Consider the following 19174-nt stretch of genomic DNA (forward strand, 5'->3'; position numbering starts at 1 on the left):
TCGTCTGTGCTGCTGAGTCAGAAGTACAAACGTGTGCAAGCCCTCACTATTTATTTACTCAGACTCATGTGAGGCCTCAGATTTGAGTTTTATTATCCTTAATATGCATCTGAGTCAGTTTACTTGTGCCACTGTGGGAACAATGTCCAATACTGGCGAAACTCTAACAGACCTATTTTTTTCTCCGGTATTTATGTTGGGTCTGTGCCGCAGAACTAGTCAAAATTTGTTCTCCTGCTTCTTGCTTAGGCCTTGTTAGCATTTTACTATAAATTAATGATGCGGTGAAATAACATATGTTCAACACTGTGTAAAAAAATTCAAACTGCCTCTAGTTTATTTTAAGTTAAGGCCAAAATTTTTCATATTCCTGATAGATTTAGGTCTATCCATCCTTCCATCCGTTGTCTCTTCTCTATGCAGGGTCACCTGGAGTCTAATGGTGATCTGTAAGAGCGAGGTTAAACCCTGCACAGGTTGGCAGTGTAACACGGAGCAACAAAAAACACAAGACAAGCAATCAGGCACACACACATAGGAGGAATCTAGAAAGACCAATGATCTGTGATAGGAACCGGATTACCTGTAGAGAACCAGCTCACGCAAACTCCATGCAGAAAGACCTCAGGCTGGGATTCCCAGGTTTAAATTAGTCTTTTTATTTTATGGCAATGTTTCTTTTTGACTAATTTTAAGGTTTTGGCGCAGCCCATCCAGAGTCCTGAATTGAATCTGATAGAGAATGTGTGAAGGGAGCTAAAGATTAGGGTGATGGTATGGAGGTCTTTCAATCTCAAAGACCTGAAACATCATCAAAGACAAATCATTAACATGCAAAAAAAAATGGTAAGCAGTGACAAAATCCTCCTTTTTCCGTTTTCTAATAGACATATGAAGGTTTTCATAAAAACTGACAGGCATTAGGAACTGTTCATAATTTCATCCAATGTGATAAAAACAACCAGATCTCTCTTTTAAAAGAGTAAACCCAGATAATTATACTGCCATCACCATGCTGCACATTAGGCATAGTTTTCTTTTGGCAGAGCTCAGTGTTGTTTTTGAGCCAAACTCTTTAAAAGATCATCCAAAAATCTGGAGAACTAAGACGGGTATGAGACAAGCTGGTTACTTAAAGAATATAATTATATAAAGAAACGTGGGCCTCAAGACTTTTCCACAGTGCTGGAATTACAGGTTGGAAAGGAAAGGAAAGGAAAGGAAAGGAAAGGAAAGGAAAGGAAAGGAAAGGAAAGGAAAGGAAAGGAAAGGAAAGGAAAATGTAAGATGAGAAAAAGTGAATAGGAGTGGAGGATGAGAAAAAGGGAATAGGAGTGGAGGATGAGAAGAGCTAAGTGCTGCTGCCAACCTCTCTGTTGAAAGGGCATAATGCCCGCTCTAAATATAGCAGCCAGATTGGGGAGACAGGGAGCAAGAAAAGGACAGAGTGAGTCATGTATAGACATAGAGAGGATGTCTACTCTCTACGATCTACTCAGTTCAGCTCTTTGCACTTTAATCCTAATATTTGACTAAATATTCCCAAAAACCAGAAGGACGCTGTGTCTGTCTTTGACTCCTTGCGTATTTTACACACATCCTCTTTTCCTCTTGGCTTCTCTTCCATTCCTCCCTCTACAATCCTCACTTTGTGGCTTTGTCTGCTTGTATCAGGACTTCCTGTATTTTTCCACCTTGCTGTTCCCTCTCTGTTTTTTCTAATAACTACAACCATGGTTTCCTCCCTGCTTATGTAGCAGCAGCTGTGTTGAAGCAGGTACTGGTCGCTATCAGGTCTGTGTATTGTCAGATGGTATCAGCTCCTCTGTGTGAGTCTGTGTGACAAAAAGGCAGATAACACAGACCAGGGGTAGAAAGAAGGGAGATTTAGTTCAACGTTAGAAAGGCAGGGAACATTCAAGCGTGTTCGCAGGACAGTGAGTGTTTTTTTAGGCGAATACAAAGAGGCTTTTTTTTTTCATTTTACACAAAAAATGGTGTTATCTTTAACAGAAACATGGCCCAGACCCTGCCTGTCTCACTCCACTGAAGGACATCGGTCTTGATAAAAGATCTGTGCCTCTTTTGTCACTACATGGGAAAGTGTCCGCAAAGAGAACAGGCAGAAGATAAAGTATGAAGATGACAGAGATGATATGGAAATTCCTCTGAGTTACTGCAAAATAACTTGATGTTCGTCTTCATCGCTACAGCAGGGAAATGGGAACTGAACTTTTTCTTTAGTAAATACATTTTTAATTATGTTTTTTGATATGGAATTCAAATTTGGTTCTGTAACAGCACAAGTAATCCACACATTAAAAGAAATCAAATCCATAAAAGACTTTGAGTAATAAAGTGGATTTACTTTTTCAGCCTCAAGACGCCTCCTGAATTAAGAAACTATTCCAAGGTGTTGCTCAGGGATTTTATCCCATTTTTCCACAAGTTTGGGAACATATTCATAGCCAATACTACTGCTATTATTTCCAACAGTAAGATTACAAAGATCTGAGAGAGCTTTCTGCTTTGCATCATCATGTGTGATAAAATGGCAATGAGAATTTTTTTATAGGACATCAATTAAGACTAAACAATCTTATGGTATTTTGCACCTATGCAGAGAAGGATTGCTTTTCAAACATCTTCAGTGCCATTTTGTACCTCCGTTCAACACGTATTTCTGTCACTCTACTTTATTACACAAAACACAATTTGCAGATTTAATTGTATTATTTCTTTGTTGGTCTGGATTATCGACCTCTGAAGTGACTTTCGTGTTGTTACGGCCCAAGGCCTTTTCCTTTGGGTCTCTAACGTCCATGTTTTGGACTTCTTAATTGGTGCTGATTGGAAGTGAAGGCAGCTGGCCAGTGTCTCCAGATGACGTCAGATCCACCTTAAGATGCACCATTTTCTCTGACTAAGCAGCTCATTCTTCCTGTCTCCCTGCCACTCTCTCCCCTTTCTCCCTTTCTTCCCCAACCAGTTATGATTTTTGTTAAATAAATTCCCTTTTAAGTTATCTCTTCCGTTGCTTCCCTTTCATTTGTTATGGTTTAAGAGCCAGACCATAACAGTGTCAACAGGCCTATTAGAAATACGCTAACAGAGAAAAACATTGACACACCCAATAATTACTTTACACATCCATATCATGCTGCGCATATACCACTAAAAATAAGTCAAAAGTGAAGCAGTTAATTTCTGTTGAAGTATCAAAGTCAAGTATCTTCATCTGCTGGACACCATGAATATATTTAAGCTTTGAAACAATGCAATATTGCATAAATATTAGTATTAATTTATCTTTAACTTATTAACAGATCAACATATTTTTGTACAATATTTTTGATTAAGAAAAGAGATGCAGGGACAAAGAAAAGAAAATCCCTATTTCTTTTATGACTTGACAAGGGTAAATGTCAAATAACAAGTTTGATAGACTATGCAGATGCCCTGACACATTGAGGTGAGATACAAAAACTGACATGTTGGTTGAACTGGATGAGGGGGTCGGGTCATGCTCAGACAGGATGGTCGAGAGCTACGCATGGTTTTGTGGTTGGGGGTCCAGCAGCGAAACGTTCGAGGACATAGCTGTGGTTTAGGCAGGCTTGATCCTGTCAGGAAGAGGATGCAGGTACCAGCAGGAGTGATTGGACATCAGAGAGCTTTGCTGGATCTTATCTTTATTTTTCCATACCTTATATCTGCAGGTCGACTCACCTGAGGCGGCAGCCAATCAGGTGTTTTTGTGTCTCCAGGCGTTCCTGTTTGCTGTAGCGTAAAAGTTGAATTATTACTTAATTACAAAATGCCAGCAGTTGCAAAAATATGCACATCTTTTGAACTTTTTCACATTTTGTGATGTTAAGACCACAAACTTCATTATATTTTCTTTAGATTTTATGTGGTAAACCAGGATTAAGTGGGATTTACTGTAAAGTAATAAGAAAAAGACAAATGTTTTGTTTTTTTGTTGTTGTTTTTTTTATTACAAAAATTTTTTACAAATAAAAATTGGTAGTCAGCACAGAGAAACTGGGGCAGTATGTAATGGGACAACAACCCTACCATGGAATGGCTTAAGTTAAAGCATATTTACAGAGTGTGTCAGAATGACCCAGTCAAAGCCCAGACCTAAAACCAATAGAGAATCTGTTTGAAAACTTTAAAGCTGATTGTGACAGACACTCATTCTAATATGACTGAATTTAAGCTTTTTTTGCAAACAAGAAAAACATAAATGTTATATAATTTTTGGAATTGAATTATCTATTTTAACCCTTCCTTTTTAGTTTTGAATGATTACAGAAGACATCAGTGCGTTTAAAAACACAACAATTTGAGGCATACATTTTAATAATAATAGAGCAATTTCTTTTTTCTTTCCTAAAAAAATTCTGTTGATTTTCTTAGAAAATTATGTAGTTAAGAAGAATTAAATGTAGCCATGATTATTTGTAACACCATCCTTGTTATTTATTTTTAAGAATAACAAAAGTTAATAGTTTCAGTATCTATGTTGCCTTTGGTACTTTGCTGTTGGAATGTCAGAAAAAAAAATTGTTGCCCCCTGGTGGACAAATGATGAATACGCAGTAATATTACTCCTCAACTCATCAGTGTTTTTGTATTTTTCATTTACTATATTCGTTATTTACAATTAACTAGGCTAAAATAAGTTAAATTTAGCTGTTATTTTCTTGTCTTATGTTGATTATAGTTTAATTTTAACTACCTCTATGGAGGAGAAATGTTGCCCTCTGGTGACGAAAGCGGCACAACTCAGGGGACTTTCAGTCTCAGTAAAGGAGACGTGGCAGTGACGTCAATTCCGGAAATGACCCGGATCGGAACTTTAACTGTAGGGTTGGTTACTTCTCATCAGAAACATCGAGAAGCCACATTAAAATGGTGTGATACCGACTCAAGTAAGTTGAAACAAAGACAAATTTTGATGTTTCAAGCCAGAAAAGACTTCATCTTGTCAGTTTAGACATTATTAAGTGGCGGTAATTATGAAGGAATCTCTCGAAAAACCTGTTAGCATCGCTTAGCTAACGTTAGGCCGTGATCAGCTGTACGTCGTGATGGGCGGCCTGTTCTTAGACTTCAGATTAATCATCCTTACCTAATGATATGTATATTTAGCTCTCAATAGGTCTCTGTGTTAGTTTCGGCCGATATCTCTTATTTATCATCTAGTTTTTTCTAGTCGACTTCAACATATCTGTAGTTGTTGAAGTCGACGGTGCCGGTTGAGTGTTGGTTTGTATTTCTTATCTGGTGTTTTGTGTATTTCTCATCATCCCTTCAGAGAGGTTTCCATATGTTTTTTTTTTTGTTGTTGTTTTTTCTCAGACATGCGTGTGCGTATGTTAATGAAGAACACCCCGCCTTGGATATAGGTTTCTCGGTACATCTGGTGGTCTTCTTGCTCATTATTCACCAGACCCGCTTGAGGAGGAGGAGGATCCGGTCGTTTCTAGTGATCCACAGCGGGTTTCTAACCCTCTAATCGGCGGCACGATGACGTGCCGCGACCGAACCTTGGAGTTTCAGTCGGCCTGTAAATCTCTCCAGGGCAGACAGGTATGTTGGTGGAAAACACCCTCATCATAGCACAACAATAACAGCAGCAAAATTGTCCCAAACTTCAATACATACACAAACACATAGCCCACATTAGGTCATTTATTTTTATAATCAACTATGTATTATAGTTGATTATAAGTGTTTATACTTCTAACACTTAGAAGTGTTTATACTTCTAAACAGAAGTATAAACACTTCTGCTTAGCTTTAAGTTTTTCGTATTTATTTTTGTGGTTTGGTTCCACTTTTGGTTTCTTCAGATTTAGACAGAGCGCCAACTCCAGTTTAAAAGGCTGATCTTGATTCGCCTCATTTCAACAGGTTGTTTATATTTTTACCAATAACTTTAATTGTCAAAATACAACATACTTTTCACATTTCCAGGTTATTTCTTTATTTTATGTTCAGACATTTTCTATTCAAATAATTACAAAAACATTGTGTAAATGTATTTAGTAGAAGTCTTATTTTGAGGCTATTAATGAATGATTAGAAGTGCCTGAAAAGGGGCCTTTTGGTGATATTTGTCTTATCTAGGTGTCACAAAAAGCTTTTTTTAGAGTAATTTTAGACACTCTGCTTCAATACACAACTCCGAGAATGTTTTGTATTTAGTATCTTCATTATTTTTGTACAATTTTAAAAGTAGAAACATATTGTTGCACCCCCTTTTAAATGAAGTGAATTTAAATATTCTGAGGTTCCCACAAACATGCTGCTGCTTCTGAAACTGATCAAACTGAATGTTTGGGAAATTAAAACCAAACCTTTGAAGCAAAACAACAAGTGCAGTTTAGTGTTAAGAAAAATATTTTTGTTATTCTTAACTAAGAAGTAAAAGGTCTGAAAAAGCTCAGCTTAAATCAGTCACTGATGCAACCAGCAGCTGTTATTATGCAGGAAAACCACAGCCTTCAAGAAAAATGAACTTCTTTTTACAAACTCCAACTCTCTTCAAGACACCTTGTTTGCTGCTTTGGTTTTCTGCAATTCAGTTTTTAACTGGTTGCTAATGTTGCAAAGTTTTAATATTCCTTCACATGTCGATGTTTGTAATCCAGAGACGTTCTTCACCGCTTTTTCTAATCAGGAGGCCTTTCAGATGAATGGTGTTGCCACAACGTCAGGGGTTTATTCATGAATTTAAATTAAAACAATTACAAAAGAAGATATACAATATTTTTACAGATGTGTCTGTACATTATTTATATATATATATATATATATATATATATATATATATATATATATATATATATATATATTTTTTTTTTTTTTTTCTTTCTTTCTTGAAAACACAATTGACAATGCACTGATTGCTTTTTACAAAACCTGTCTGTTAGAATAAAGAGTAAAAGGTAATGGGGGGGATTTTTTTTTACCAGGGAAACTGAAAGATGATGAACTCCCATTTCTTCCCTTTTGGTGATAAAGTGGAGTCATATAGAGGAACACATTGTATGTTCTTCTTCATGTAGGTCTGATCAGTTTGTTCTTGTGTTCCTCCTGTAGCAGAATGGAGTGCAGCCCAGTAAACCAGCTCACAACGCCCTCAGGCAACACAGCGACTTCACACTTATGGCCAAGTAAGAGCCTCTTTCTCTGCCTCTGTGTGTGTTTTTACAGCTCAGATATTTGTTCACTCTTCGTGTTTTTAAGTGTCAAAGTACACTCACCCATATGTTTTACTTTAAGTCAATGGAAAAAATTGATTCAAAATGAAATAAAAAAAATTCAGAATACATGAAAGAAATGCTCTTTAACAGTGCGGTTGGCTAATAAAGCTGCTTTTCTGTTTGATCTTGTAGGAGAATTGGGAAAGACTTGAGCAATACGTTTGCCAAATTGGAAAAACTCACTATTTGTAAGTATTTATGTTTTACATTGGTTCTGCAGTAATAAAAGCTTTGTGCAGCTTTGATCGAAACGCTGATTCTGTTTGCTGATGGTGTGACGTTTCAGTGGCCAAAAGAAAATCTCTATTTGACGACAAGGCGGTGGAGATAGAGGAACTCACCTACATCATTAAGCAAGTGAGTTAATTTAGCGGTGAGCTTAGTGTGAGTTTACACTCGGTGAAATGTTTTCACACCGACTCATCCTTCTGCTGCGTTTGTGTCTGCAGGATATCAACAGTCTGAACAAACAGATCGCACAGCTGCAGGACCTGGTGAGGTCCCGCGGCGCTCCGGGTGGCCGGCACATCCAGACCCACTCAAACACCATTGTGGTGTCGTTACAGGTAGCCCACAGTGTCAGGTTTCCCGTTCAGACTCCACAGGCAGATGGATTCTAAATGATGATAAACCCACTTTAACTTTGGCCAGGATTAACAACCTGTGCAAAGTAAAAACTAAAATGTATCAGTTTTTATTGTATTTCTTTTAACTAAAAGAGTAGAAAAGAAGCAAACGTGTTTGTATTTCTGTTTGCATACAAGTAGAAGACATTTGGTGTGGTCTGAAAATATTAAATATTTCATTTTTGTCTTGTTTACAGTCCAAACTGGCATCCATGTCTAATGACTTTAAATCAGTCCTAGAAGTTCGAACTGAGGTGAGAGATTTTTTTTCTTCCTACAATATGGCACTTCAAAAACATTTTTTTTATGTTTAGGTTGTGGTAAGATCTTGCTTTCCTTTTTAACGTTTATCGCTTAAATTTTCCACAGAACCTGAAGCAGCAGCGCAGCAGGAGAGAGCAGTTCTCCCAGCCTCCTGCGGCGTCTTCTCCTATGATGGCCAATAACTTCAGTAAGTCTGAACGATTCCTGGCTTCATGCATGATCAAGTAAAGATGTACAGCTCCATTGTGGCACGTTTACTCTGCACTGATAAAGTCAAACGTTGTGCCAAAGCTGCGTTTCTGGCTGAACAGCCCATGTGGTCTGAGGAGATAAGCAGCTGCAGTTAATTCAAATCAAAAGCTAGAATGTTATCTGGACAGCCCAGAGGACATTTAGAGGAGGCTCTAAAGTTTCTTCTTTAGAAATGGAAGCTCACATTTATGGTCATCTGTGTGTGGAAGAAACACACCCCTAACGTTCATTACCGTTTATTCAGAAAGGGTCGCCTAACCATCTTACAGTTTAGCTGGAAGGCATATCTGCCTCCTTCTCTCTTAATCATAGATAATTTTTATTTAGATATTTATATTAATTTACTAATATTATTTATTCGATAGGACCAGATGCAAAAAACGTAAATGAAAACAATCTACTACCTGCATCATCATGTATATAATCATAGCTAATTAGCAACACTGACCCCTAGTAGGACTTTTCTTTGTAAGAGCAGGCCTAGATGGGTAAATCATTTCTGTGTATAAATGAGCTTTGCCTATAAAACGTTTACCACTACCCTTTAAATTCTGCTTTTTTAATGAAACATCAAACAGCAGTTCAAAACTTAAGTGTTTCAGTATGATTGTTTATTGTGTTTCATATTACTGTGTTTTATATAATCTGAAGAGACGCACCAATTAGGCAGAAATCCATTTTTACCAGGTGATTAGATCATTGATCAGTCGATCGAGAGCAGATAATTATTGTCACTTTTTGCATTTATTGGATAAATTAACTGCATTAAAACTAAGAAGTTGAAAACATTGTCAGCCTTTAAACACAAACAACACAGTTTACTTTGACAGCACCATTCTGAGCTTAATGAAAACAAAAGTGTCAATAAAAATTTATATCGTGTCAGGCCTCACAGAAACCTGGAAACCCGAATCACACAGAAAGACTGATTGGTGCTTCTCTACAGATGTGTTGAGTCGACCTTTTGACTGTTCTGATTGTAGTAGTGGTGCAGATCCATTTCAGTTCATTAGAAAATCACCTAAAAATGAAGTTTGTTTTAGTAAGTCAGTTAAGCTGAAAGTCAGATTACCACACAGTGATGCATTTTGAGTGTTTGTCTGTTCTTGTTAAAGATGGCTTGTGGTTTACAAAAAATAAAAATCCAAAGAGTTTAATAAAATCACCTAAAAAAATAATTTTTTAATCCAGAAATGTCAGCCTGCTGAGAAGTTTGCCCAGTACATGCAGTCAGTACTTTTTTCACATGAATAAATTTACCCCAATAACTGTATTTTGATCATGTGCTGTGGATTTTCATGAATTATTTACATTACGAACAGATTCTATGAGCCAGTTGCTTTTGCACATCAACACTGAGCATGCTCTTCAGGTTTACTAGCACAGCCTAGGTTGTGGTGCCAGTACAGCTGTTGCGGTAGTGAACTGCTCAAAGTCTTTGTGAATGATTCTTACTGTATTTGGTCCTCTGTAATGCAAAGATTAAAAAATATTTTAGGGAGCCGCAAAAAAGGGGCCCAGGAGCCGCATGCAGCTCGCGAGCCGCGCAATGACTACCAGGGCTATACAACCTCAAATTTAAAAGGTACTCCCCCCCTGGAAGCTTGCCTCACACAGCGGGTATTAGCAGCAACTGTATGTGCCCGCTGTTCTTTCAGCTTTTCCGCTGTAACATTCAGGGTTCTTGTCAAATCCCGTTTATCGTGCGTGTGTTTTTCCTTTCAGAAAGCTCGGTCCTGATGCAGGACGAGTCCCGGAGCATGGGGGACGTGGCCATCGACATGGACTCCCAGAGCAACCCTCTGCAGCTGCAGCTCATTGACGAACAGGTACCCGGCTGCTGCTAGTCACTCGTATTGATTGACGAAATAGAAACAGCCAATTAAGAACAGACATTTAAACATCATCCTAGTTCGACAGTTCTTTAAAATCACTGATTATTTGGGGAAGCCCAGGTGGAGTCAGAGACTTTTTCTTGAGATTAAAACTGGACATCCCTAATTTGCTGCTATTTTACTGCAGACATATTGCACATATTGTCTTTTTTTTTTTTTCTTTTATTAAATTCGTGATGATGTTTCCAGGACTCGTACATCCAGAGCCGTGCAGACACAATGCAGAACATCGAGAGCACCATCGTGGAGCTGGGCTCCATATTCCAGCAGCTGGCTCACATGGTGAAGGAGCAAGAAGAGACCATCCAGAGGTGAGAGATCCATGAGGACAGATCATATTATTCTCATATCTCTAATGCTATTAAAGGGAACAACTAGAGAGTAAAACCTCTCAAATGTGTATTCTAGAAATATTCTGCCATGTTTGAAACCCAGTGACAAGAGGCATATGTGTGGCTAAATATTTGTACTATCAGCGTTGTACATGCACTGAATCTGTCAGATATTTAGTGGTTAATGTTTTAAAGATGGCTGATCTGACAGAAACCCAGATATTACTGCCCCCTCTAACTCGTTGTCTCCCTGCAGGATTGACGCCAACGTGGAGGACACACAGCTGAACGTCGAGGCCGCTCACACAGAAATCCTGAAATACTTCCAGTCAGTCTCCTCCAACCGCTGGCTGATGATCAAGATCTTTCTTGTCCTCATAGTTTTCTTCATCATCTTCGTTGTCTTCTTCGCATAAAGAAAAGGGTTGGGCGTCTGAAAGAGAGGAAAAGCGTATCAACTGAAGCTAATGTCGGACCGGGAGACGTCCACACCACACACTGAGAAGACGGACTTCTTTAGAACGGTTTCATGCCAGCTTGGGGTGAATTCAAACAAACATGGACTCAGCCGGTTATTTCCAAGCTATGGACTTGTGGTTCAACACTTTGAAAGATGAAGTGATTGAGCTCTATCCTAACAAAACAAATAAATGGTGTAAAATCTCCAGTTTGTAGAGAGGAAAGGCTGCTCTGCGTTGTACTTTGACCAATTCTTTGTAAGCATTTAATCAAAATGGCTGTAATTTAATAGTTTGATTCTGCAAACTGTCTTATAAATTTTTTTGTTTCTTCTTCTTCACCCCTTTATTGTCTATTTTTTTACTTTCATTTCAACAGCAAACAATAGAACCGGAATCTATCCTCATTAGTTTTCTTCGTGTTACTGGGAGAGATAATACCTTGTCTAATCATTATTTCTAAATTCACCATTCATTTATGCTGTGAACTGTTTTATCCAGTTATATTTTGTTCTGCTTTATTTGCCAAATGGGAACGCTCTTTAACCTGTCACATGACGCTGAAGAAGTCAGGTACAGTCAGCTGAACTCAAGTCTGAAGAATAATTTGATGTAGAAACATATTAAAAGAATTGTCACTGGAAATGTCTGGGAGTCATCAAGCGTTTCAAGTATTAAAGGGACTCATTCATTCCCCACAGAGGATCAGAGCTAATGAAGGGGTTTCTCTGCTAATGAAGTGACTCAAGCTGCCAGATTCCCTGGAAGTATCTGGTTGGTTGTCTGCCCTCTTTACCTAATGTACAGGATGTTATTTAAAAGATTGTCTCCTTTTGAGAAGATATGGTTCCTATTCTCCCACCAGTTTCTTTTAGCCAAATGCTTTGACTGTATTGTACAATGTGCAAATAGTTCTAATGATGTATTGATGAGCGAGTGCACAGTAATAAAACGAAATCGGATCCTGATGCTGATGCTTGGAGTTTTTTTTTTTTGTTTTGTTTTGTTTTTTGTGGTGAGTTAATCAGGCGAATCAGATTTTTAGTTTCTATTTGCCAAAATGTCATGGTTTTTGGTTTTAGTCTTTTATCTCTAGTTTATGTGCAGGTTTGGAAAAGTGGTTGCATAAACTGAATAGTTTTCAAATTGCATGCTAAGAGGCACAATGTGCAGAACCAACCAACTTTCTGCAAAATGTGTAGCTTCAAACCTCCAAGCTTTGTGTGCTCTTCCAGAGAACTTTATGGACTGGTTTCTGATTGCCACTGCATCCAACCCTAGCATCACCAGAATTATACTTTTAGACTCAATTTTGTGAAGTGTAAAGTTTATAAAGACAGAATTATGCGTCTGGTTTGCTCCAGTGGCCTCTTGAACTATTTAATGTCACTTTAGTAAGATGTTTGTTTGACTTTTGGGAATAGTTAAACTAATATTTTTTTTTCTTTTAGTTATTTGAAAAACAGACATGGCTTTTTCAGAAATGCTGTTTTGTAAAAAGTCACATTTATAATGCAGATATATATATGTATTTGTTAGTACACATGATTTAATCCCCTCCATTTACATAGTCTGAGTGTAAACTAAAATATTTACATTATCATTCACTATAATCCTGATATAAGAATTAGGTCTTATTTATACATCCATATTTTTTTTTCTTTAACGTCTTATTTTTAATTTCTAGATCTCTGAGCCCAAAAATCTCATTGCACCAATGATGTTTAATTGTTCCTTTTTAGTCTGCAGACTGAAACTGCCTCAAGATTTAGTCCTAAATGTTAAGAACCGTATTTAAATCAAAAACAGGGACAATGTAGAGAAAAGAGCATTTTAATCACACTGTTTACATGAGAACATTTTATATTTCTCCAGTCCAAATACATGCGTGCACATTCAGAATAAAAAATAAATTAAAACATCAGACATAATTCAGGTTGAGTTGCAGTGGCTTTGTTGACAGGAGAGCTTTCACAAAGTGACAGAATCTGCTGAGTCAGCAGAAAAGCAGCCTGAGCTGTGTGTGCTCACCCCCACCCTCCCGTTGCATGACATGCTTTAAAGGGACAGTTCATTAGATGTCTCTTACACCACATCTAAGGAGTGCTTGAGTTTTTGAATTTGTCAGCAGATGATGTTGTTGTTGTTTCAGCTGGTTGCAAAATTAAGAGTTTGGTTTGGATCGAGATGCCTGCTGGAGATGATGTGCTGATCTGTCACAATGTCGTCATTGGTCAGTGAGCAAAATTGTGGCATTGTAGTTACCCTAAGTTACGTTTGGAATGGTCAATAAACCATTTTTTGAAGAATAAATAATTCCTGCTCACTCTGTCTCAAAGATCTGCTGCGTGGTCAAAGACAGGTTGGAACTCAACCATCAGTACAGAGTAAAGCCTTCAATCAGAACAATAATGCTTCTGAGTTTCTAAAGTTTACTGGAATGAAACAGTTATAAAATTGTCAAATGCTTCATCATTGCGTCATCATTGTCGTCGCCTCTTTTGAGAAAAGTGAGTCTTGTTGTCTTCGTCTTATAATTTACTCTCACTTTTCCTTCCTCACTCCTCGAAGTGACTTCTTCCCTTTGCCACCACAGGTCTTCCTCCCCTGGTCTCACCCCTGAGCGCTCTGCTCCAGTGGGGTGATCTCTGGCATGCTCTTGCTCCTCCCCTTCCTCGCTCTGGCCCTTATGGCCTCTTCCTCGCCCTCTCCATCGTCCTCATCGTCGGACCAATCCACTTGCTGCTGCAGGTTCCCCCTGGAGCCCCTCAAGCCGCTCCCCTTGAACATCTGCCCGGTGCGAAACTTTGTGCGGAACGTAACGAAGGAGAGGCTCTTGCTGCGCTGCTGCTTCTCGTAAAACGCGCTCGGCGGCTGGACATCGTCGTTGCCGCTGACCTCGTCCACGCAGTCGCGTAGTACTGTGCGAAACAGCCGGGGAACCTCATGGACCTCAGGCTCCATCTGGGACACCAGCCTCCTAAACCTGCAGTGAGGAGAGGACGTGATCTGATTAGGGATACCGCTTAGTAATCGATTATTGTGACGATTAATCAATTAATTTGATTTTAAAAATTGGGCATATTCTGCAGATTTTTTGTTTAATCTTTTAAGCTTATTTTGTACAATATTAAAAATACACAAACAGACAGTTCCTTTTTTAAATAAGAAAATAAACATTTTTGCCTCAATTGCAATAATACCATTCTTTATACCCTTGATCAATTGTAGCAAATGCAAAATATTTTTTGTACTTTTTAGGCTAAATTACTGCTCTGACTGTGTTGTTCTATCATCAGATTACCCTTTCAGATTCATTATACCCCAATGGACAATTCATTGATTATTAAATTAGTTGAATATTTTCAATAATTGATTTATGATGATTAATCATTTCAAACATGTAGGTTGATGCAGTCATCGGGGTGGAAGTGACATCTTTTATCTTGAGGTTTTTTGCAGTCTCAGTTTTTCTTTTAGGGTTGTCCATGATGTAGCATCCTGCTAAATGAGAGCTTTCCCCACAGCACGATATTGCCATCAGCATGTTTCACATGTTAGGCACAGGGTGTTAGTTTCTTCAAGCATTACGTTTTTCGTCCAAAGAAGAATTTTATCAGAGCACATTTGCTGTGCACACTATATGGTAACAGGACTTTGTCAGGAATGTCTTGCCATTCTTTCATAAAAGATAGATTTGTGTAAAGTATCGATTGTTGAAATTTCAACAAAATTTTCCTATCTGAACTATATCTGCAGCTCCTTAAGAGTTAGAACTGGCCTCTTGGTTGCTCCAGTCCATGTCCTTTTCCATTTTCAGATCTGTTTGCTTAAAACTTTTTGACAACTTCATCCCTAACTTGTCTGCTTTTTCTGAAGTTTTTCTTTTTCTTTCTAAGCAATCAAAAGTAGTGATAAGACATACAAACTGCATTTAAAAACTGGCTCATGTTGCACTTTTTAAGTAGATCTGGCTGCTAAATTCAAACAAATAAAAATAAAAGAATACATAGAAATCCGAAGGAGTAAGTTTCATCTCATTGTATTTCATCGGTAGTGAGGATCTGAGAGCATCAGCATGTTGTTGCTCAGAGTTTTAAAGGGATTACCAGACTGCAACTCTGCAACTCTCTTGTCCTTCAAAATCTCTTCATATTTTATATTATAATGTTGTTTCTATTTCACAATGATTTTAGAGACCATCAGTCGTAAAAAACACCATTCAGTGAGTCTGAATTGTTGGTGAAAAGCACTTAACTTGAAAATTAAATAGGGTAAAAGTACTAAGTGGTAAATAATAAAATGAACAATAAAGTGCAAATTGAGAAGTGGCATGTTCATTAAGTTTATCTTTGCTTTGTGGGGAGAAAAACTACAATTCCTCTTATGGTTCCCCAGTCAACTTTACACCTTTTTAAATTTAATTCTCTGCTTGTTTTCCTGCCTGATAGACTCTTTCACCTGCTTCAGTGTTTCTCACCTAACGATGACAGGGCCGCACTGTGCAGGGGGGATCTTGGCACAGAGGTCCTGCAGCTCCAGCAGGTCGTTGGGGGTGAGCTGGTAGGGCTGAGGGGTCGGGGTGTGTGCCAGCCAGCTGTAGTCCGCCGTGGAGGAGGAGCTGCGGCGCCGGCGCCGGCCCTCGGTGGCCCTCTCCAAACGGATGCGCTCGGTCCGCTTCACCATGGCGCCCAGCTCCAGCATCAGAGTGTTGGTCACCAGCTCCTCTGTGCTGCGCTGACCCGGCACTTTGGGCTCAAGGGAGAAGACAGCCGACCAAGGAAACATCTGGAAAAGAGAAATCACATCTCACAATGTGACAAAATAAACAACCTTTACGTGGAAAATGTGGATTAAAATCACAGCAAACATCTAAATAATAACATATGAGTATTCTCCCCCTTTTTATTCGTTCACATACCTTTATGACAGTGAATGTGCAAAGCGGTGGTGTGTTTCTCTCTGGCAGAAATCCCTCAGTTGTCTGTCTGGTCAAGACTCTGTCAGCAGCCAGAGGAAGAGCAGACCTCCATGGGCAGAGTGGATGAATGAGACTCCAGCCGGTGGCGCACAGCTGCCTGACTGCCGGCTACCTGTGGAGGTCCCCGGCAGACAGCGCAGGTAATACTTTGAGGAGTTGCGTGGAGCGACTGTGTGAGTTTGGGATTGAGAATGAATGTCATCCCGTATTAATAAAGATAGAGTGACGAGATGAGCTTATTGGGACATGAGTGCACGCCTGCAGGGAGAGCCGGGTGCGTCAGTGTGACTGATGGAAATCATTTTACATAACCGCACAGACAGGGGTGACATCAAGCTGATCTGTTTTCATTTAGCTGCATTTCCTTATTCTCTTTTCAACATCAATTAATTCCGTCTTTTTAAACGTCAGATGCAGCTTTATGTGCCTTTAAAGAGGAAACTGTTCACAATTTCTGTCAAGTTTAATCGTGGATAAACATTGAAGAAAGTGTTCAGGTTTCAAACTTTTATTTCTTCTGCAAAACATTAAAAACTGAATATCTGATGTTTTTCCTCAAATATTCTCAGTAATACCACAGTTATTACACATCATCACAGTGACATGACATAACAATCACCTGTAAATACTCAGCAGTCTGGCTCAGTATATGTTAGGAACATCAGGCCAGTTTCTGGGTTTCCACACCACTCAGCACTGAGCCACCAAATCCCAGATTACATTCAAATCCACAGCCTACCTGGAAGAAAGACTGCTTGTTGTGACTGTTATAATCTAATTACTACTCTACTCTCAGTCCTGGTACAGCTGTATAGCAGGAAGAGATGATTTTGTAAATATTACTGTGAGCAGGTCTATTGAATTTAAGAGAATATTTAAGTGCGAGTGATTTAAGCTTAACTGCTTATGTCTGTTGTAAGAACATTTCAGTCAGAAAGAGGCAGTGCCTTCAAAAGTTGTTCTTCCATGTTTCTGTTTTTATGCTGTCATTTGTCACAACCCCAAACATCAATGCACTATTTATTATATCATAGACAAACACAAAGTACTGCATAATGTAGAAGTAGAAAAAAAGGATGCTATGGTTCAGAATAGAATAGAATAGAATAACAATTATTTGCCTCACAAAGGGAAAGTTTGTCAAAATAGTGTAGAAAAATACCATACAAGTTAAACTAAAAATGTAAATACAAAAACATCAATATTTATAAAGAAATACCGATATTGATGGACAACATAGGGCAGGGGTGTCAAACTCAATTTCACCGAGGGCCACTTCAGCATATTGGCCCCCCTTAACGGGCCACATTGACGGTACAGATCAGGAGGGCCCAGGTTCAGTCCTCCAGACTGCAACTTTTAGATGCATCCCTGCTAAAACACCCCAGACAAAAGGTTGACTTCCCTCATTCAGGTCTGTAGAGGCTTATAATGAGTCAATGATCCAGGTGTGTTAGAGAAGGAACCATCTAAAGCTGCAGATGATAGCTCTGGAAAACTAGACTTGGGCAGCCCTAGCATAAATGTATAAAATACAATGTTAAAAATAAATTAAACACCTCATATTGTTAAATAATTGATTTTATGTATTGAAGTTTTAAATATTACATTTGAGTTTCCATGGCCTATAAAATGCTGTGGGGCCACATGTGGCCTGCGGGCCTTGAGTTTGACTCATGTGCATTACGCCATAGAACTGTAAAGTAGCTTCGATTTCAAAGAAGCCGACATTGAAGTCGATTGGCAAATGAACCATCACCAAAGAGGAAGGCTCTTGTTGTCTCACTGCAACCTAAGAGATGCATAACCTACAAAAAAATCATTTCTGTCTGGTTTTGAACCAGAGACCTTTAGCGTGTAAAGCAAACGTGATAACCACTACACTGCTTTGATTCAGTTTGAGGTTCCAAAGTTGATGATGTGAGATGCAACTCATGAAAATGTCAACTGAGGCTTGCACTCAGATGCCTGGATTCAGAGTACAGACCATGACACCACAGAACCTTGTTGACCTTTAGTAAACACCTGTGATGAATAGAACATGCAAAATCTGTTTCTGTCTGGTTTCGAACCAGAGACCTTTTGCGTGTGAAGCAAACGTGATAACCACTACACTACAGGAACTCATGCTCTTTGCAGTGTTCCTGGTAGATGATCCACATTTTGTTAGAGTCTAACGTTAACAATGGGCATGGAACAATGTCAAATACTTACAGATCCTCTCAGAGAGCACAGTAACTTGGTGAACAAACTGTCAGACTTATACTTGTGCCTAATTTCACATTACAGTCCATAAACTAAGCCTGGGATCAAAAAATGTATTAAAGATGTCATTAGCAGAGACAAATGGTTCTACAGAGACTTGGCTAAATGGCTATAAAATAAAATCAATACTTACAAATAAAAAATGGTTCAAAAATAAAATTAACACATTAAAATAAAAAAATATCTCTGAAATACAATCAACACTTGAAAATTAAAAATGGTTCAAAAATAATATCAACACTTAAAAATACAAAATCTCTGGAAAATAAAATATTATGTATGTTGTTTTGAAAAACAATAGAATATAAGCACTTTTATCAAATCTTCAATGAGGTAAGATCATGTAAGTTCTTCTTAAATCCATGGAAACTCAACAGTTTGTAAGGTAGGTGAGTTAGCTCAGCAGGTTAGAGCACTGTGCTGGTAATGCTGAGGTCGTCGGTTCAAACCCCGCATGGGGCAATTCATGTGTAAGGTCTTTCAGACAATCAACATTTCAAAATAAAAGGTTCAAAAATAAAATCACCACTTCAAAATTAAAAAAATGGTTCAGAAATAAAATCAACACTTCAACATAAATAAGGGTTCAAAAATAAAATCAACACTTTGAAATAAAAAAAAAATGGTTCAAAAATAAAATCAACACTTCAACATAAATAAGGGTTCAAAAATAAAATCAACACTTCAACATAAAAATGGTTCAAAAATAAAATCAACACTTCAACATAAATAATGGTAACTATTTCTCTCTGTTCAGTCCATAAAATCAATACTTGCAAATAAAAAATGGTTAGGAAGCGCATTACAAACCTTTTGTTGAAATG

The 19174-nt window shown here is 38.2% G+C and overlaps 2 protein-coding genes and 1 non-coding gene across 6 annotated transcripts; 1 reads left to right on the forward strand and 2 right to left on the reverse strand.

The window, feature by feature from the left end:
* Positions 1 to 4813: 4813 nt before the first annotated feature.
* Positions 4814 to 12072, forward strand: stx5a (syntaxin 5A). Of its 4 annotated transcripts, none has more exons than XM_014983651.2 (12): positions 4814 to 4937; positions 5368 to 5598; positions 7114 to 7187; positions 7410 to 7465; positions 7564 to 7634; positions 7727 to 7843; positions 8101 to 8157; positions 8273 to 8354; positions 9918 to 10004; positions 10145 to 10248; positions 10504 to 10625; positions 10903 to 12072. In XM_014983651.2, exons 2-12 carry the CDS (start codon positions 5536 to 5538, stop codon positions 11060 to 11062), a joined length of 993 nt encoding a protein of 330 aa, XP_014839137.1. In that variant the 5' UTR covers positions 4814 to 4937; positions 5368 to 5535; the 3' UTR covers positions 11063 to 12072. The 4 variants fall into 4 exon arrangements, with proteins under 4 accessions (XP_014839137.1, XP_014839139.1, XP_014839140.1 ...); XM_014983653.2 differs by having other exon boundaries at positions 7117 to 7187; XM_014983654.2 differs by lacking the exon at positions 9918 to 10004.
* Positions 12073 to 12921: 849 nt separating this feature from the next.
* LOC106915801 (protein RD3) lies at positions 12922 to 16421 on the reverse strand. Its single transcript, XM_014983661.2, has 3 exons — positions 16026 to 16421; positions 15585 to 15892; positions 12922 to 14090 (listed from the first exon to the last, which is right to left on the reverse strand). Exons 2-3 carry the CDS (start codon positions 15890 to 15892, stop codon positions 13718 to 13720), a joined length of 681 nt encoding a protein of 226 aa, XP_014839147.1. The 5' UTR covers positions 16026 to 16421; the 3' UTR covers positions 12922 to 13717.
* Positions 16422 to 18136: 1715 nt separating this feature from the next.
* Positions 18137 to 18209, reverse strand: trnav-cac (transfer RNA valine (anticodon CAC)). Its single transcript has one exon. It is a non-coding gene; the product is annotated as a tRNA-Val (tRNA).
* Between the last annotated feature and the right edge of the window lie 965 nt (positions 18210 to 19174).

This window comes from Poecilia mexicana, unplaced genomic scaffold (assembly GCF_051168715.1).
Source record: "Poecilia mexicana isolate PSO_F unplaced genomic scaffold, ASM5116871v1 scaffold_10, whole genome shotgun sequence".
Taxonomy (NCBI): Eukaryota; Metazoa; Chordata; class Actinopteri; order Cyprinodontiformes; family Poeciliidae; genus Poecilia; species Poecilia mexicana.